Source organism: Heliangelus exortis, chromosome 15 (genome assembly GCF_036169615.1).
Source record: "Heliangelus exortis chromosome 15, bHelExo1.hap1, whole genome shotgun sequence".
Taxonomy (NCBI): Eukaryota; Metazoa; Chordata; class Aves; order Apodiformes; family Trochilidae; genus Heliangelus; species Heliangelus exortis.
In genome coordinates this window covers 5,072,529-5,092,772 of record NC_092436.1, presented here as the reverse complement: position 1 = coordinate 5,092,772, position 20,244 = coordinate 5,072,529, and the positions used below count along the sequence as shown (strand labels likewise).

The 20,244-nt window shown below is 46.4% G+C and overlaps 1 protein-coding gene across 3 annotated transcripts; it reads right to left on the bottom strand.

The window, feature by feature from the left end:
* Window positions 1–481: 481 nt before the first annotated feature.
* On the bottom strand, window positions 482–19,937 carry HMGXB3 (HMG-box containing 3). Of its 3 annotated transcripts, none has more exons than XM_071759166.1 (20): window positions 19,660–19,937; window positions 18,859–19,006; window positions 18,457–18,631; window positions 16,953–17,507; window positions 16,331–16,429; window positions 14,742–14,873; window positions 12,660–13,072; window positions 12,134–12,309; window positions 11,760–11,857; window positions 11,120–11,221; window positions 10,500–10,649; window positions 8,533–8,834; window positions 7,402–7,529; window positions 6,669–6,800; window positions 6,233–6,417; window positions 5,420–5,639; window positions 4,218–4,351; window positions 3,695–3,811; window positions 3,070–3,279; window positions 482–2,476 (listed from the first exon to the last, which is right to left on the bottom strand). In XM_071759166.1, exons 1-20 carry the CDS (start codon window positions 19,766–19,768, stop codon window positions 2,006–2,008), a joined length of 4,056 nt encoding a protein of 1,351 aa, XP_071615267.1. In that variant the 5' UTR covers window positions 19,769–19,937; the 3' UTR covers window positions 482–2,005. The 3 variants fall into 3 exon arrangements, with proteins under 3 accessions (XP_071615267.1, XP_071615265.1, XP_071615266.1); XM_071759164.1 differs by having other exon boundaries at window positions 11,120–11,218; window positions 19,660–19,907; XM_071759165.1 differs by lacking the exon at window positions 11,120–11,221 and having other exon boundaries at window positions 19,660–19,907.
* Between the last annotated feature and the right edge of the window lie 307 nt (window positions 19,938–20,244).

The following is a 20,244-nucleotide window of genomic DNA, read 5'->3' as shown; positions in this document are numbered from 1 at the left end:
AACAGACCCTGTGTTTGAGACAGTTCTGTGAAGAAAGGCAGTGCAATGCCAAGGAGAGAGGGGACCTGGTGACCAGTGACTCAAGCTTACTGCAGCAGAATGGCTTAGATGCAGCAGCAGCTCCAGCCCAGGCAGTTAGACATCCTGAAGAGAAATTACTGTCACTTGCAGCAGATTCTCCTGTGAAATTCACCTCAAGAGCTGCTGTGTTCAGGGAAAGGCAGAACAAAAGCAGGTAGCCCTGGGAAGCTGCCCATTTGCAGAAGATGCTTTCTTGCCACTTAGCTATGTTCATTTTATGAGATGCTCTGGTGAGGTGGCCCAAGCAACTTCTTGAGCTGCTCCTCTCCAACACCAAGCTCGTCCCTACCAGCAGGGCAGTGCAGACTGGAATGGGGGTGTAAGTGCATACAGTGTTTGTGCCCTTACCCCCTGCAGTCCTCCAGGTCCTGTACATGGAAAATAAGTCTCTTGGCCACAGTTTCACCCCAAAAATTGGAGATAATTTATTAAATTTTATAACTGACTGAAAAAAGTCACTAATGTCTCTTATAATAAGTTAATGTTCTTAACAGAAAAACCCCAAGCCATAATTACTGCATTTGCTGAGAATACATTAACAGTATGGTACTCAATAGGTTCCCCTTCACAGAAGGGAGTGTTCAACCACACTGCAAGCCTCTGGATCTTCCCCACTGCTCACCCAGATAAAATAAACTCCCTGGATTGCAGCCTAGCATCCCCCTCCTTCCTCTGCAGGTCACAGCAAACACCCAAACACCTTAATCACCAGCAATAGCAAAAGGGAGCTGGCAGCAGGCAACACCCACAGCTCTGCACACACAGCCTGAGGTGTTCTGCATCCACAGAGGTCTCAGCCTGACTCCTCTCAAAGAGATGATAAAGCAGCCTGGGCAGTGTGAAACTTCTCTAACCCACACCCCACTGAGTGGACACGAGCAGGGCAAATGCCACCAGGCAGAGTGCTGAGATAGCCCAGATGGATGCAGCTCTCAGCTGTATTCCCTCCTCTGAGGGGGGAACACCAAACGCTGCTTTCATCATTTCTCCTTGGTCCCACAGACAGACCTTGTGACTCTGCTGTAAGGGCAGGACAGCAGAAACTCAAGTGCTTGAGCAGAATGGAACTGCTAAAAAAAAAAGCCACCAAACCAGTGACCAGGAGGACAGAACAGAAATTCTGAGTGTCCTTCCCCTTTCCACAGCCACCACCTCACACAATGCTCATATAGCCATGGGGCTCACCTGGTCAATTCTTAACTTGGAGGACACTTTTCACTCACTGTATGCTTCAGCTTCTACAATATTAGTGCTTATGTGAAGGGACAATTCCAGAAACTTTCTGCAGCCAAAGCACCCACAATCCTGGACCCAGGAGTGCAGCCCCCAGGGAGGCTCCCCAGATACAGCAAATTGAAGCTGCACAGCTCCTCCTCGACTAAAGCAGCTTTGCAGCCAATGCATGAGAGCTCTGCAAGATTTCCAAGCAGGTGTCAGTGTCCTAAAAGAATATATTCAGAACATTTTTGTGGAAATCTTAGCTGTCTGCCTTTCACGCCTGCTCCCACACCCCCAGCCCTGCCACCAATATGCACAAAGAAGTCAGCAAGCAAGATTCAAAAACAGAAAACCTGTGCGCTTGACCGTGTGTACACCCCACTCCCAGAAACACCTCTCCCTTCTCCACCCACCAGCTGCAAGGAGGGCAACAATCCACACTGCTGAACAGGGGGACTCTTGCACACCTGGGGAGGCAGTCACAGCCTGCACAAAGGGGGTGACAGACCCATGCTTGCAGCATCTGTAGTGACACTCTGGAAGCACACAGCTCTTTGGTCATTTACAGCAGTCAAAGCCACTAGCATCACACTTCCAACCTGTAAAAAACAATCTCTCCAGCCAGACAGCTGCCCAAACCTTGCAGAAGATGGCCCAGCCCACTCATCCACATGACCAGAGAGAGAAACCACCACTGTTCTGTTACTCAGCAACCCGTGTCATCCTCCTGCCTTCCCTCTTCCTCCTCTTCTGTCTCTGTTTTAATCTGCGCCACCCTCAGCCGGTACAGCGCATCGCGGATCACCACCTCCCCGGGCTGGCAGCTCTGCACGACCTCCTGGATCTGCCTGTTGACAATTTCTCTGCTGGTGAGGAAGTCCACGAGCCTGTTGTAGAGGTAATAGTGCGTGGCATTCTCGAAGGTGATGGGCCTCTGGCGGATGGTGCTGGTTTTGCTGTCACTGATGGCAGCAATGATGGGGCTGTAAGGCTCCAGCTCTCGGCACAGGGAGATGCAGCGGTGCGGAGCTGTTGGGTCTCGCTGCCTGTCCTGCTCCGAACCCGCGTGGACGATCCAGCGTGCTGATGACCTGGTGACTGGGTGCTGAACAGAGTGCTCAGCTACACTCATGTCTACGCTGTAGTGCTGGTCTAGGAGCTCAGGGCAGGACACATACTGGGAGAGAGAGAGAGAGACGTGCACCAGGTAGAACAAGAAGTGATTTTTCCACAGCTAAGAGAAACAACACAAAAATACCAGACTGCTGAACTCCCACCAGCACCACAACCCAGGACAGAGGCAGGGCTAACTAACTCAGGCTTCTCCTCAGTGCCACAAAGGTGGTTCTGGACACTCCCTCCTTACTCGTCTGCCCTCAGAGATAATCCCAAGGCATTAGCAACCTTCTTCCTCTCACATTTCTCAAGTTATAGCAGTAGTTTGAGAGAAACAAGTTGCTGTGTCAAAATAAGTGACATGCTCCAAAGTTTATGATGTGAAGTGTTACAATGCACTTCAAACACAGCTCTTCCTGTTAAGGAGCATGAACATAAGGTATTAGCTAAGTAACATGTAATGCCTTCCACTGTGCTCAGAAGCTGGGCACTGGCACAGCTGTGAGTTAGAAGACACTTACCAGGTCAGTCTTCAGGCATAATGAAGGTTACAAATATCTCATTTTTAAAATTTTTCTTTTAAATTTTAAATTTCATGTGAAACATTTCCACATTGACCTGGCATAGCAGAGTGGAAAGGTGGACATAACTCACCGTTGGAGGATCCATGGGGTCAGAGAAGCAGCCCTGGTTATTCCCCCACATTTGGGAAGTCAGGCCAGGACAGCAGATGTCTGCACACAGTGCCACTGAAGAAGCTGTATCAACAACATACACTGGAGGCCAGTGACGAGAAGAAACCAACAAGTCCACATGATCCCGGGCATTTTCTCCTCTTACTATGTACTTGGAGCCACACACAACCTGAAAAGAAAAATATCAACCTGCATAATAAAACTATGAGAAAAATATGAAAATAATAGTCTTAAAAAAAAATAAGATATCTTTGAGGTATTCCAGACAATACAGTAACCAGACAGTTGCTTTCTTTGCAGATACTCTGGTCCTTCTCCTACACATGCACTTTATCTTGTGATAAAGAGGTGGTTTTAAACTCCATCTCAGCAGCGACATCAAAACCAGACTTCAGATCAATAGTCAACCTTGACATCTCCTGCAGGACTGCTCCAAGCTCCCCCAGGCAATGTTTCATTCCCAAGGCTCAGAGAGGCCCATTTCCTTGCTTCCATTTACTGAAGGAGTGAGCTCCACACTGGTAACTCAGGTAACAGTAAATAGCAAGGTAAGAAAAAGCATTGCTGACTCCAGCCTGTCTTACCTGGTGTGGACACACTTTGTAGATTTTCCCTCCCGTGTAGTCAGCAGAGGCTTCTGTGACACTTGTCCCATTCTGCACAAAGTCATACAGAGCCAGGAGGGAGTAGCACAGCTGGTCCTAGAAAAGAGAGGCCCCAGAGAAAGTCTGCATGTGGCTAAAATTAATGGACTGCTGACGAGACAGAGAAGGCTGCAGGCAAGGTCTCCCAAATCCTAATTTGCACTTCAACCAACAACTTCCTAATCCCCCACACAGCACTGTGAGGATGATGAGCAATTACATGATGCTGAGCCTGTGACAAGGTAATTACAGGCTTCCTTTCTTCTAGCCCACAAGGGCTCAATTTATTTCACCATGTGTAAAGTTATCCTATAATCTGCAGGCACTCACTTCTAACCCACCCCTGCCCCTAGTGCAGGCAGATGAGAAGTTAATTATCTAGGATTGTGTGTGTGAATGAGGGAAAGGCAGTGAAGAACAGCTCCACTCCTGCAGGATTCTGTGTGGGCAAACAAGCCATTACCTTTGTATCTGAAGCCTCCCAGGGGATGCTGCACTGTGTCAGAAAGCTCTGCAGCTCCTCCTCACTGTAAGAGCTTATCAGCTCAAGCCTCAAGTTTTCTTCCTGAAGGAGCCTCACCAAGGCACTCCCATTGCCTGCATGGAGAGGAAACAAGTCTCAGCACTCATTCTCAGCAAGGGAAGTCAAAATTTCTTCTGGAGACTACAAAAGCAGAGATTGCACAACAACCTGACAGCAAGAGAAAGCTGTGAACAGTCCTATTTCCATAAGCTCATCAGAGCCCACACTTCTCTCAAACCCTTTGCTAATGAGGTCACCAGACTGTGCCCTGCAGAGCTGCAGACTCCATGAGCACTTGTCTATCTTGTTGTTTGTAACCTTTAATAACTGGAGTCATTTCTGTATAAACAAGTGACAGAATAATGCAGAGAAATGTGACTGCAGCCTTAAGATTGAGCATCATGCCCTTCACATCAACTCCCTCCTTCTGCCTCTAGAGCTCCACCTCTATGAAAGCCCATTTAGCCCTTCTGCAGCTCAGCCCTAAAACAGCTGCAGCCCTGGCTGCAAAGCCAACTCAGATACTTGTTAAGCTTAAAAAGACAGTTTTCTTATTTATAACTGATAACTAAACTGTTAAGGGAACCAGGTACTAAATAAATTCAGCTCTCATGTATCTGAGGTTATCTATGTCATAGTTTCTTGTTACATGCATCCAAATGCCATGGACATACTGAATGCTGACAACCCCCATCAGGACTAACACATCCACCTCCAAGTCTTTTTTCAAGTTCTGTTAAAAACGTATTCAACCCTTTCCTGAGATTGTGATACTGAGGTACCAAGTCCTGCCTGCAGCTTTCACAGTGCAAGTATCAATCTAACATGAAACAAACACTGACCAGCAGTCAAGTTGTGCCTGCATCCCTCTGCAATCAGACCATATCTCAATCTTCATGTTCCTCATGTCTCAAGAGGTGTGCATTCACCACTGCATTCAAGCTTCACTGGGCAGACCAAAGCTCAAGCTGCTAAGTATCCTGAGAACAGCTGAGCTGATCCCTTGCACTCCTGCCTTCTCTCAGCAGATGTGACATTTAAAGAATGATGAAATCATCAATTCTCAACTCTAAACACCATCAGAAGACTGAAGTCACCACCAGGTAAAGCACTCCCTTGATAAGCACAACCTCAGCAGTTACCTGGCACTGCCTGTGCATCCAGGTTCTTGTCCTTCTCAGTATTGATCACCATCGCTCCTCTCATCAGTGGAGGGAAGAAAGGAGCAACAATAGAGGCATCAAACTTTGTGATGGGAATGCTAGAAGGAAATGCCACCTGCTCAATCACCTCTGTCTCCATCGTTGACCAAAAGTCTTCTACATTCACCTCACTTGATGGCAAGAACTCTGGCCAAGTAAACTAGAAAAAGCAAGAAGCAGACTAGTCAAATACAAATAACTGTTAATTTGATATTTTTGTGTCACCCTCACTCAAAGCATGAGGACTACCTAGCAGACTGCTCAGCCAAAATATAACAAGATGACTTTGGGCTCCTAGAGTTGCCCAATATCACTTTCCCTTGGGTGAGAGTCAAAACCATTTGACATAAAATCCAGATGTGCCAGACACTACTAGGAGGGCTTTTTTTCTCTTTAGAGAAGACAGGACCTCAAGAAAACTCCTACTAAGGAAAAAAAATAAAGAATGCCATTTTGTCAAAAAAAGAGAGATAAGTTCAGCAACATTCATTCAAGGTCCCTACTGTCAAAGGCTGCTGGACCAAAGCTGTGGTCCAGGAACCAAGGATCTTGTTTACCCCAAACCATACATCAACACCTCTAAGAGGAAGCGCAGGCATCGCCACTCCAGCCACATCCTCTTGCCAAGCATCAGCAGAAAACTGCTCACAAAAGTCTCATGTAATTATCATGCATTATGAAGCCCAGAGTCAGCAAAAGCCATTATGATCTGCTTAGAATACAAACAGGATGTGAAGTTTGTGAAAAGCCCACCTCTGTATTTTTCAGTGCCAAGACATTTGCCACATTCCTTTGGGCTATCTCCACCTTGGGGGCAATGCCACATATTCCACAGATCATATCGTTGTAATCCCGGACTGTCAGGCATTCAAAGGCCCAGTAGCCATTGCACAGCAGTTCCTGGAGCTGAGCCCTCTCATCAGGGCTCAGGCTTTTTTCTGAAAAGAAAATGTGCCAGTGTTACAGCTTTCACTTCCTAAAGTCAGTGGAAAGGTAGAAGAGCTCTGAGTAGGACTCAGGAAAAAAAAAACAACCTGTCTTCCAGAGAACTGTTACAAAGACCTGGTCACAGAGGTACTGTTGGGTTTAGGAGGTGATTTAACAAGAACATAGAGCAGCAGGAGAGGAAAGTTTTACCATTTGAAGGTCACAGTTTGGTGTGTCATGGTTAAAACCAAGGAAAACTCACCAGTTTGCTCCTGAACAGAGTTGAGAATATAGCCAACAGCCACTCTGGGATCCTCTCCAAGTTTAATGTGGTCCCGGATTGCAAACAGAAGATCCAAGCTCACCAGCAACTTGTTACCCACATTGAAAAGGCCTGCAGTCAAAACAAGACAGTTATTGTCTGTAGGGTTATGTGCTAAGAAATACATTCCTTACTGATACACAAAACACTCATACAAGTAAGGCTCAGAGGATAATGGAAACAGCTGGATAGTTCTGCTGGACTGCTCCCTTAGCACATTAGCAAGATGAGCTCCTTTCACAGACTTGCCTTTAAATTTAAATAGCTACAAGGAACAGCAGCCAACCCATCTCCTCAGCTCCACACTGCCTTGCAGGAGGCCACAGTGACTGCCACCTGAGTCTTGTCAGTCAGTGCTCACTGCATGCTGCAGAGAAGTCTGACTGTGACCTCAGGGGTTGCCTTGCAGAACTCAACATCCACCACTTACACAGAGAACCACACCAGTGAAGCAAGGGACACCTTTCCTCATCAAAGCATTTATAATTGTTTTTCTCAAATACAGCTTTACTTGCAGAAGAGGTACAATAAGTCAAAAATAATTAAAGTTTAATACACTGAGGCAAGGAATAGGCTTTTCTGTTCAAAGACAATGCCTTGATACAGTTGAAAGGCTTCTGAAGGGTTTAAACTGTAGTCATGCTGTAATTTGGTATGCTTACATTTTTCCTACCTGTGTAAATATCAGTGAAGCTATGGAGGGCCAGACACTGGAGGTTCAAGCACACCTTGACCTGAGCTGTAACCACCTGTAATCTATTAGCTGTCAGCAGCCAGCACTCCTGAGGACCAGCAAGGGAACTGTAACAGAAAACAAAAAAGATGACTGATAGTTGAGCCCAGTCCTGCAGTAACTTTAAGTGTTCTAGTTAGATCAGTTCATCAGTATGTCTAAGTCAGTTCTCATCATTTCATACCAGGGGAAAAAAAAAAACCAAACAAACCCCCTACATTTTAAAAGGGATTTCCTGGGAAGAGCCAGGGCACTACTCACATTCTTTAAACAACACTACAGCATCTCACTGTTCTGTAAAAATTACTGGGTTTAAAAACTATCTCTGCTGGGAAAAACTCAACTAGTACTAGCCTGAGCAAAGCAAACATCCTTAACTGGTATCAAGAATATCTTTTCTGTTCATGAAACAAAGACTCAAGATTTTGCTGTGGGAAGTGTTTCACCTCAGGCTTTCAGCAACAGGAGGACATTTGGCAGACATAGTGAGAAATTAACCTATGGGCTGTCACACAAATCTAGTTAAGGCAATCCAGCCTATACACGGGCAATTTCTGAAAGTCCTTCATGTTTCTATTTGGATATTTGTTCCAAAAAAGGATTCACACAAGCCCACGCTAAGCCATGAAAAGAATAAAAATGTCATAAGCAAAAAGATACACATAGGAACTACTGAAAACACAGAGAGAGAGAAAAGGGAAATCACATAATGCACATCTATAATCCCACAATTTTACTCCTATCAGCCTCAAAACATCGCCCTGGGAAACAAAGAAGGGATGACTAAGGAAAAGATTCTGTTTCAAGAAAAAAAATCAATTACATCTAGACTTGGCAGTCACCCTTTGATCAAGCAATCCTGCTGTATGGAAATGGGAACTGACAAACTGGAGAAACAGAAAGAGCTTATGGCAAACCAGCTGAACCTTTGCCACAAAAAAGCAACTTATTCAGTGCCACACCAACTTCATCACCTAAGAAAGAGGGACTCAAGAAAACATCATTCCAGGCGGGGCTGTAACACAACATCGGCGCGAGGTTGAAAGTCACAAGTCTAAAACTGAATCTTACTTCTGTCCCCCTTTGAACAATGGGCTGTTACAGAGGAGGCACTGCGTAGATGGAGACTCATAGTAGTTTGACCAGGAGGTCTGCTCTATGGTGACTGTCTCCTCACTCACGTTGGACAGGATGAGCCGTGAGCTGTTGAGTTCATGGATGAGCGTGAAGACCTCGGCCAACTCCAATTCGTTCTCCGGGATCTGCACCACCTTGCGCAGCAGCTGCAGGGTGGACTGGTGCTGGATCTCCTTCTGGGATGGGGTCAGGGGCTCACTGGTGTTCAGCACATCAGGCTGGCTTAGACTGACCTCCTGGAAAGCAAGTTGAATATTCATATATTAAACGAGCCAAGCATAGGGGATGAAATACTAAGAAGCTTGAAGAGGTCATAAAAGGTAAGAAAAACACAGTAACCTTTGTACCCAGATTTGACTTCCCCACTGCTCAATCACTGACCTTGGACAGCAGTCTCAAGCCTAAGTTACTTCACCAAAAATACTTTATTACAGCTCAGCCTCCCAGAACTCCTGAAATACCATGAGGCCACCACAGACTCAGCACTAAACTGGAGTGTTAATGCAGAGATGGTGGAGCAAGAGGGTAAGGACAATCACCAACAGGTATATAAATACTTTGAAAATCCTGGCAGTCATTACTGCCTTTCTCCATCAGTTATCAAGCACAGTCTCCTGTATAACCCACTCAGCCAGCCACAGCAGTCTGCATACCTCTCCAGAAGTTAAAGGAGACAAGTGCTAAATGAGAACTAGAGGCTGTGAAGTACAGAATACACTGATCAATTACAACTGATCAGCTACAGTCCTTAGACACAAACACCCAGCAGACTTAATACTCTCAAGACAAAAAGCACAAGCACAAGAGAACAAATGATGGCTCAGAGGAACAATGAGAACACCAACAGGCTAAATCTGTTCAAGCACTTAAACTCTTCTGCCACCATTTCAACCTGGTTTTCTGTCTAGTGTAGCAATGAGATAAATCATCAGTCCAAATCCCAGAGACAATAATGAACTGTGTGATAGGAACAGTAAACACATCTAGAAACAGAAAACAAGAAAGAACTAAATAAAGAAAAGACAAGCCACATGCCTTTCAAAATGCAAGCTGAGCTAAGCACACTGCTGTTCCCTACATAGCTGCTTATGCAGGAGTTTCACACAGGCCATTTCTGTTTGTTTTGTTTGTTTTAAGAACACTACACAAAGTTATGTTCTTCAAAATAAAAAAAAGCAAGTGGAAGGGTCACATTACCACACAGGCTATAACACAGTCTCTCTGGGTGCTGAGTGGGCATTTCAGCAAAGAATAGCTCCTTTTTTTACTTTTATTTTTTTAAAAAAACTAACAATTCTTTATGAAAAAAGCTACTCTTTGAAATTTCAAAGATAAAAACATCCCAAGAATAAAAAAAAAGAGAAATTCATTATTTACATCCATGTAGAAGAGCAGACTACTGAAAAACATCTTTTTACAGCAGAAAAAAAAACCCCACTAAAACCAGAAATAAATTCAGGCTGGAAGTAATGTTGCATTACAAACCTCTAAAAATAGGAAGCTCAAATAAAACATGTACAAACTAAACTGCCATTGGCCACAAACTGGTCCCAAAGCAAAAGCATACTCAGGAGTTTCTTGGTGAAGCCTGAAGTTCAGCAAAGCTGACTCAACAAACATGACTTCAGGGGTGATTTCCCCAGCATGTACTGACACATCCTAAAGTATTTTTAAGCTGCAGAGACATCCAGTGGTAGAGCTGAGTGCACTGCTCTCACTCTCAGCCTGAAGCACCAGTGTTGCAGGAGCTGGACAGCACAAACATCATCACAAGTATTTTCAACAGGACATTACTCAGAAAAACTCACCATAATGAAAAAAATTAACATGATCCCACTGGTACTTGCGAACCTCCTTGCCCACCCACAAGAGCCATTTAATGAGACTATTTCAAACCTTACCAGGGATTTTGCTGTTTTCTCAGCTCTGTCTTTGGCAAAATTATATCCACAGCTTGGACAGACTCGTGGCTTGTGCCTGTTTGTGTACACATAGCTGCAAGAGGGGTTCTTGCATTTCCCTCTGCCACGTGATGTTGCCAATCCCAAATCCTGAATAACACAAAAAAGATGTTTGCTGACCTTGACTTTTTGATGCCAATAAGGTTCTAGAGAAGTCTGCTTAAATATAATGTGCCTTTTCACCACTTCATAACACTTTGTCTCTAAACTAGCAGGCTTTGTCACTTTGCACAGAATATTTTAACTTGCCCTCAACAATTCTGGTGCCAGTTTCACTGAACACAAAACACACATTAAACTCAGTCAGAAACCACCAGTCCTCCCTGCTGAACTTAGGAGATGGGGATTACCTTAAGAGGTGAAGAAAAATGCAGTTCTTGGCAAGGTCCCAAGTCTGAGTGCAACAAAGTACAGTCACCCCAGACATACAAAGTACAGACTGTTTCACATTAAGCATGAAATACACTTCTGCAAATCAGTATTATGAAAGTAACAGATTTGTGTCATCCCAGAGATGACACTTTCCATGGTTTAAGTCAGACCATCTGAAAAATTCTCACCAGAGTTAGGGTGCAGCTGTACTTGTAGGAAGGGAATATGTCTGGTTTGACCTCCACTACTTTAAACTGAGATGCCCTGCTGGTCAAAGCACTGTAGAGCTGCTAGAGATTGAAAGCAGAAAAAACACCCATGAGGCACCTACTACTGAACAAGCACACCCTATAAGCAAAACCTAATTAGCATTTTTTATGTCCAAGAAATTACTTAACATTCATTTAATACCAGAGAACTACAACACATTGTTATGCATACAATTCAAACACAAGTATTCCAGCGTCTTGGCATACCCAGTCACACTTCACAGGTGAAAGGCACAGCACTCAGTAGTGCATGCCAGATTATCAAAGTACTAACAGTTCCTCAGAACATCTTCTGGAAGCAGCTGGGAGGTTCTCAAAGCAGCCAACAGAAGGATTGTCCAACAGCATCTCTCTGTTCAACTCCTACACTCAGCCATCAACCATGCACACTGCTTCTGAACCACCTCATAAAAACTGTCAGTCACACATCTTGTCAGCATAAGGCTGCTACATTTTTGCTTTCTGTATCTCACCACTCAGGTTGTATCTCATCTGGAAAGAAACCAAACAGCCCACCCCCAGGAGAATGCTGTGCATCTGAAGAACAAACCACAGGTACCTTGCGCTCCTCGGCACCCGGTGACTGCAGAACCGACTGGCCCAATTGTTTCAGTGTACTGGGCTTCAAGCCTGATGTTCTCACAGGGGAATGCTTGTCTTCAAGGAAGGAAAGAATGCAGCAGGTTAGATATGAGAAAACAGGTCCTGTTTCATTCTGACATCTTTGGTAAATGTCACCACAGTCATGCCAGATTTTCCCTCTGAACTTGAAATGACCCCAGCAGGTGTTTCATGGCCCATTTACTGCACTCTCAGAGAGAGGGAGGGACTGTTTTTCCTAGCATAGGTCACTATTTCCCTTCAGACATATCTTATTATTTGTCAGAGACCACTTCAACCACTCCCAAAGCACACCAGAAGTACTGCTTTTACCAGTATTGACAAAGGCCTGTCTGTTGCTAGGCTGCTCAGTGCTGGCTTCTCTCCCCACGCTGGCTGGTGCAGGCAGGATGGCTCGCATGGGCCTTGCTGCAGCCAGCAAGGAGGGCTTGGGTCTTGGTTTACTCTTTGCTTCTTGTCCTTTGTGTGCAGCAGCTGAAGAATCAATTCTGAAAGACAAGAGCTACAATTGGAAAAAAAATTCTATGGATTCTCCCTCAGTTTTCTTCTCTTGTCTGAACTGTGCTTTATTACTACAATAATCACAGCTATTGCAGCAGAGAGGAGAAATAGAAATAGCACTAAGGATACATCTGCTCTGGGACTACAGTTTAACTGTCCCTTAAAAAAATAAGGGGACAACACAGAAAACAATTTCAAAGGAACAACCCAGAATGGGCAGAAAGCAGACAGTAAACAGGACAGGAAGCACTGCCAACAGCCTTCAACTCCTTGTATCAGTCCCATCAGCACATAACAGCATCACACATTCCCATAAATATAAAGAAAATTGACTCACCCCATTGGCTTTTTTGCAGAGGTATTTGGACTTGACCCCTCAGAAGATGGTGGCACCTCCAGCCCTAAGCTGTCTTTTTCTGTCTGCTCGGAGGAAGAGTCTCCTTGCCCTTGTTGGCTCTCTTGTCCCAGCACCACTCCAACAGCACTGCCCCCGTCTTCAGCAAGCACATTGTTTGCCAGAAAGTGAGCCTCAGAGACAATCACTTCCTCCCACTCCATCTCCCTCATTTGCCCTCCAGGCACAGCGTTCAGCAGCTGGCTGACAGCTTCAGAGCTTTCCAGGGCAGACTTGGAGGTGCTCTCACTCACAGCTGCTGGCTCTGGGAACACTGACTGCTGACCTCTTTTAGCTGCTGGAGTTTTGAGAGAGGTGCCTGAATTTGGCTCAGATTTGCTTTTTGGTTGCTTTTCCTAGAAACAAAGAGAAAGTCACATTTCAGAGCTTTAGGCTTCCACAGATAAATTACTTCCCTCACATATGCCAGGTCTGCTGAGGCATATTTAATGCTGGATCAAAACAGAAAAATCCTTAAGTGTTCAAGCAGTGAACTTCACGAGAGCAGAAAGACATCATCTCCTACGACAGCGAAGTCCCTGTTAACATTTCATCTAGCCTTCTGGCCCTTCATGTAGTATTTTTGGATTCTGTTTACTTTAAAGAACCAGTTTTCAACACCCTCAAATATCACCATTAGCATCAACATCACAAACTCACCCACCACCCTCTGCAGCAAGGACCCACCTCCTACACTCCCCTTTTGGCAGCTCTCTGAGGCTCCCTGTTCTTCCACACTACTGAGGAACCAAAGGTAGAGAGCACTTGTACCTTTGGGATATGTGCATTCAGAAAAGCTTGGATTTGAGAGAGCCAGGAAACAGAACATTGCTTAGGAAGGTTTTCTGACTTAAATGTTACTTTCTAGATTAAGAATACAGAAATTTCATTACAGTGAATGAAGATACAGTGCAACACTGAGTAAATGTCAGAAATGGAATTGAGTTTCTGGCTTGATAAACATTAATTCTAAGCTCTCTACAGTGTTCCTATTCAGAAGAAAAATCTACAATTTTAAAAAACACACATCTTATAACCTTAGTCCCTTTCATTTCTAAGCAATAGGATGTATTTAGTTTCAGCTCTATGGATGTTATTACCTGTTGAAAAAAAAACCTGCTGGTACATGTTTTTCCCAAGGCAAGACACTATAAAAATAAGTGGAAATGTTTATGCAAACAAGTTCCCAGAAGAGCAGAACAAAACTGAAAGCCAGAAAGAAAACTTACTCTAAAGTCCTCCAGTTCCAACCAATCTAGGGTTTAAAAGGAGCAGGCATGCCATGTTCTGGCAGTTTTTGCAGTTAACCATCTACCTCCTTCAGCAGGTTTACAGAACAAAAGCTGTGATGCCATCACCTCTCTTTGTACCCTGCCACACAGGATGTGCAGCCACCAGTTCAAACACTACAGAGCTCATAAGGTGGCTAAAAAATTCCTTGCCCCCAAATGCCTAATGTATTGGGACACAAAACAAAGGAGGTTCAGAACAAATCCACATAAAGCCACTGAATGTCAGTGCAAATTTTCATACTCAGAACATCCTTTAACTTGTGCCTGAGGAGCAGGTTCAGACAGAAATGTAATGAAGCCACATCTGTTCAGAGCTGACTAATTACCATGATATTGCCAAGGCTTAAGGAGCAAGTGCTTTTTGCTGTACACAGCCACTACAGATGGCAATAATTTAAGAAGTGTAGGAAGGCAGAGAAAGACTTTTCCACTCAGTGAAACTTCACAACCCCACCAACACCTGGGAATTACCCTTCAGCCAGAGGTCAGAACCTCATGAATGATCAAGCACACAACCATGAGTTAAAAACACCCAACAGCACCTCAGCTTCCACCAGATAACCTTACAGCTAGCTCCCAAAGGATCATACTGGAGCTGAAAATCATTCCTTCTTTCTGTTGAAAAAACAATGTTGAAAGACCACAGGAAACCCCAGTTTGCAGAGCTTCAAACACAGATAAATTACTACAAAACAAATGGATAAACCAAATCTCTGAGCTGCAGCAAAATTACCTTTGGGATCCATTTTCTTCCCAGGAAGTTGCCACATGTTGGGCATTTTGGTGGCTTATGCCTGGTGACATAAGTGAAGGAACAGCCAGGATTGCTGCAATTCCCATGTCCCCTACGAGTATAGGTGGTTGTCTGAAACAAGAGTGTCAAGAATTTCTCTGGAGAGCTGGAAAACACCAAGCTGTGCTCACTGCTCCCTTTTGCCTTGTAAACACTTTACAAATCCCCAGCCCTCCATTACTTCTTTCAAAGTACCAGCACACAGTTGGATCAGAGGGAGTCAGCACCATAACTACTCCAAATCTAAATGCTCTGTCTACACAAGAGCCTCCATTACTACCAGAATTTAGATCACACTGCAGAGCAGACATGAACAATGCATATGACCTACCAGAGGGGCTAACCTGCATTTACAATGATGCAATAATTCTCTTAAGAGGCAAGATGTGATTAATAGACTCATGTCTATAGGGTGACAAGACTTGAAGACAAGCACTGGTGATGTAGAGGCAGTTTTCATCAGTAATATTATTGTATGCAGTGGTCAGGTACTCCCTGGTGCTTTACTGTAACTTGCTGCAAGTTACTGTAACACCAGCAGCACCATCAGGCTTGATTTAGAAAGACAAGTACAGCAGAACCTGTCCTCTCTGCAGGAAAGCAGCATCAATACATTGAGGTTTTGTCAGTGCAGCACCTGTCAAGATTCTATACCAAACACTCCTGAGGGAGCTGTTGTGCCATAATTCCCTAACCAGGGACATTTTTTTCCTAGAAGTGTTGCTGTCAAAAAAGTGAGACAGTTTAAGGCAGGCACTACTCAGGAACAAAAACCTGGGGTATTTCCATTCTCCCTAAGACACCAGGAAAGATGTCACATGATATATTCCATGTGCTATAAATATCTGCTGTGTTCCACCAGCAGGAAGCAGAGGACAGGGTTTGATGCTAGCTCAGACACCTGGAGGAGCTGCAGTGCTGACTCCATGATGAAGTCCTACAAAGGCCACAGAAATCCAGGTGGCTGGAGTGCTAAGATTAGAAAAACAATACTATTATTCCTCGTGCAACAGGATACAACAACTTTTTACAGTGTTCTCAACACCTTGGGGCACTGCCCCTCTCCTGTCACGTGGCCTAAGTGACAGCCACCCAGGAGACTGAGCAGCTCTCATCTTCCTGTCACAGATTCTTGCCCTTTAAGGGATGGGCAGTGGCATTTTATGAAGACAAAGATGATTTGTCATGTAGAGGATGTAGATGGCTACACAGATGCTAAAAAGGACAACAGAGAAACAGCTGTTGGCCAGATGTGCTGTGTCAGCATTATCTAACTCCATCAGTTTCCAAGAACTCCTTGAGGAAGGAGGGAGCAAAACCAAATCCCTGTAAGGCACTCTAGGAAGTCAGAGACCCCTTTGACATACACAAGGCATAAAACCAGGGAGAACAAATATATCAACCAACATGGTGACTCCAAACTGGATTATCCCTGAGAGCTGAGCCAGAATGGAACCATTCCTACACTAACATCATAAAGACAAACATAAAGTAACATATCCATGCCTTAAAATAAATTGATTTCTTACCAATTTAATTGATGCTGGGTTCTCCACAACAGAATGAGCTGGCAAAGGTAACATAATAAACTGTGTGGCAGGTGCAGGGGAGCTGCTCTCTTCAGTATTCTAAAATGAAATCAAAGGGAAAATACTTGCAGAAAAAAACAGACATGGTGACCTGTGCCCCACTCTCTCATAAAAATTGCTATTGAACATATATCTTAAGGAGTGTTGAGACCAGAAAGCAGGGAAGAGAAGCAACCATTTCCTTAAAAAAAAAAAAAAAAAAAAAAAAAAAAAAAAAGCATTTCCAATGGCCTTATCAGACCTCTATTGAACATTACCAGACTTGTCACAGACTGACATTAAAAACAGCAAATCAAATTGTTCAAAAAAATAAGGTTTTCTATGTCCAATCCTTAACACCTCAACTAAAAAGGTCTCCCTTCTACCCCTCTGCAACCAAGAAAACAGCCATCAGGAGCACAGAGGTAACATTTTTCCCTCTCCAAAATCTTGTAGTCCAATTGTAGACCCCCCCTCCCCAAGTACGTTACAAGAAATAATTAAAAACAGCCAGTCAGCTGCCTTCAGACACAAGAGATACCAGCCCGTGGCACGTGTTAGGGGTGTCACTAGAACAACTTACCCTCCCAGTCACCACTGTCACCACGGACACACCATCTGAAACCTGGGGAGGGGCCACTGCAATGCTGCTGCCTGAGATGTCTGCAGGGCTGCTCACTAGAGTCTCCTCAATGACCATCCGGGCTGTCTGATACTGCTGCCCTTCTATCTCCAAAGAAGCCTCATCCAGGAAAATATCTCCAGCCACCTTCTCTGTCAAGGGCCCAACATAGTGAGAGAGAACCTCTGAGGCAACCACTTCTTCCACAGCATCAGGCTGAGCAAAGGAGGCAGTGTCTTCCCCCAGTCCTTCGATGGTGATGCACTGCTCAGAGATGCCAATCTGGCTGGAGTCCACAGAGAGGACGTTCTGCACGGCCTCACTCGTGACATTGGGGGAAGCTGTCACCCCTTCAGGTGCTGCCTGGCCTTGTGTCACACACAGTTCCAGGGACTGCCTGCTCCTGTCCTCCTGAAGAGTGGTTTTGGGGATAATGATGTAATCTGCCCGAGGAAGGATCTTACGGAAGCCTGGGATGTCTGCAACTACTGCAGCTCGAGTGGACATCCTGGAGTTCTGTTGGAAAAAACAGTATGGAATAAATGAATATGGGAAAAGGGATGGATTCAGCTCTCAATCCTGCTACTAAACTGCCCCTCAGTTCAGGAAGGATATCGAGGTCCTGGAGCAGGTCCAAAGGAGGCAACTGGGCTGGTGAAGGGACTCGAGCACAGATCCTATGAGGAGAGGCTGAGGGAGCTGGGGGTGTTCAGGCTGGAGGAGGCTCAGGGGAGACCTCATCACTCTCTACAACTCCCTGAAAGGAGGTTGGAGCCAGGGGGGGGTTGGGCTCTTTTCCCAGGCAACTCTCAGCAAGACAAGAGGGCACAAGAGGTCTCAAGTTGTGCCAGGGGAGGTTTAGGTTGGACATTAGAAAGAATTTCTTTAGGGAGAGGGTGATCAGACATTGGAATGGGCTGCCCAGGGAAGGGGTGGATTCTCCATCCCTGGAGATATTTCAAAAGAGCCTGGATGTGGCACTCAGTGCCATGGGCTGGGAACTGCAGCGGGAGTGGAGCAAGGGTTGGACTTGATGATCTCTGAGGTCCCTTCCAACCCAGCCAATTCTAGGATTCTATGATACTTCAGTGTACTAAAGTTCAAATGTTTTCCTGAAGTACTTTGCTGGGAATTCCTCCACGTGACAGAGCCAGCAGAATCCCTCTAAGCCCTGGCTGTGTCTTACACTTCACCATCCATCACCCAGAGGACATGACACAAAAATAACAACCTTCCCTGTCAGCAGTTACTAGACTTATTTCTCTTGGATTTCAAAACGTTGTCCCTTGACTGAACAAAGGGAAAAGCAAGAGGTTGTGGCCTCTGGCACCACTTCTTTACGGGCTGCCCCATGCAGAAACACACCCTATGGCCTGCAGTTAAATGGTTCTCCTACACATGGTCCTGTGTCAGCAGTGAAGTGACTCGCTTGCCACAGCAAAGAAATGCCAAGAAGACAACTTACTGGATCCAATCCCTCTTTCTCTAGCTTGGCTTTTTCCAAGTAATAGCTTTTTTCAGCCACACTGAGCAACCTCCAGCTCTCGCTGATTTTTTTGTTGATTTCAGATTGAGGGAGGTGGGGGAGCTCTTGCTGGACTTTCAAGTAAATATCATAATAGTAGAGGAGGTAAGCAGACCTGAAACACAACCAGAGACAGAAATGTTAACATCACTTCACACCAGCTCCTTTGGAAAAAGGAAATCTACAAGGTCTGCATTTGTTTCGAGGTCAAAAGACAAGCAGGTTACATTCAGTTCTAATTCTAAAGGCAACCCAAAGAAAACAAAGATTCTGAGGAGGAGGAATAAGAAAAACAGCTCCCATGCCCTACCCAGGAGCCAAGTGAAGGCAGAAAGAACCTACCTGGGCTTTTTAGCTTTTTCTCCATGGTCGCCAGTACTTTTGTACTTCTTTTTCTTCTTAGATGGCACTGGTGAGGCATAAGTGTAAGTGTCCTCTATCTCCTCCTTCACCACAGCCACCTCGGTGCCACCGTAGGGAGCCTCCATTGCTACAAACACAGGGTTTATGTTCTGTGCCTGCCAGCTCAGGTACTTCTCCCATAAAGACTGCTCTTAACCAGCTTCATAAACTCACAGCATCACTGCCATGCAAGTTTCACTTTAAATAACCAAGATAACTCCGCGTTACCTATTTATCTGTTTTTAGAAGAAAATCCCTTTAGCGCGGTGACCTCGGTGCCACCGGGTGGGTGCAGACACACTGCACCTGCACTTACAACCTGCAGATCCCCTGGAACCTCCCGGACTGGCAATCCAGACCCAGCCTCACACCCAGCCCCACGGCATCACGGCCACAAACGCGAAGCCGGAGGCCGAATAAGGACGGCGGCCCCGCAATCCTCTTACCCCCCGGATCTCCCGGGATCCTCGCTTAACACCGAGCCCGCTCCAGCCCCCGCGGCGCTGGCAGGCGGGGAGGACACGAGAAGCCCCAGGAGACCAAGGGCAGCGGTGCCCGCGCTGAGGTGCAGCCCCCACGCGGTCACCAGCCCCGGGCAGGCCCAGAGCCGCCACCGGGGGCCCGAACCCTCCACAGCGCCCGGGACGAGGCGGGGCGGGCGGGGGGGCCCCCTTCGGCCCTGCTGAGCCTCCCCCTTCCCGGTGCCCCCTGAGGAAAGGCGCTGGCGCCTGGGTCACTCACTGGGCAGCCCCGGGGAGGAGCGTCCGGACACGCACCGAGCCGCGGTCACGTCCCGGACGGGGCTCGGCGGCGCGGAGGAGGCGACGGCGGAGCTACGGGCCAGCCGCATGGAGAGGAGCGGGCGGAGAGGCTGGGCGAGACGGGCCGCCGCGGCATGCTGGGCCGGCGGCCGGGCCGGGCCGGTACCGCGGGGCGGGAGAGCGCCGAACCCTGCGCCTCGGCGGCCTCCGCCGCTACCGGAAGAGCTGCCGGAAACAGCGTCCGGGTCGCGCCCTGACGGGGGAGGAGCGGGAACGGCGGGGCGGGACGGCGGCCGGCAGGGGTCAGGTTTCCTCAGAGTGCGCGAGGGTGGCAGCGCATCCCTCCTGCCGCCCGGTTTCCTCAGGGCAGGGGCCGAGCAACCAGAGCGCAATTAGAGCATAATTATTAGAGCGCAATTAGCGGGGTGCGGGCGGCTCGGGAGACCTCTCTGCAGAAGGAGTCGCCCCTTGTTCCTCAGCGGTGCGAGGCCTGGCAGCTCCCCGGAGCAGGGGAGAGGCCGCAGGGCCGAGCTCTGCTCCCCGGCTCCGGGAGCCTCAGCACAGG

Excerpts from the sequence above, each read along its gene's own strand:
- HMGXB3 (XM_071759166.1), bottom strand. The coding sequence starts at position 19,768 with ATGCGGCTGGCCCGTAGCTCCGCCGTCGCCTCCTCCGCGCCGCCGAGC. Across the intron at positions 11,222-11,759 it reads CGGGTGCCGAGGAGCGCAAG|CAGCTCTACAGTGCTTTGAC; the intron begins GTACCTGTGGTT and ends TTCAATCTCTAG. Across the intron at positions 4,352-5,419 it reads GGATGCACAGGCAGTGCCAG|GCAATGGGAGTGCCTTGGTG; the intron begins GTAACTGCTGAG and ends CTCTCCATGCAG.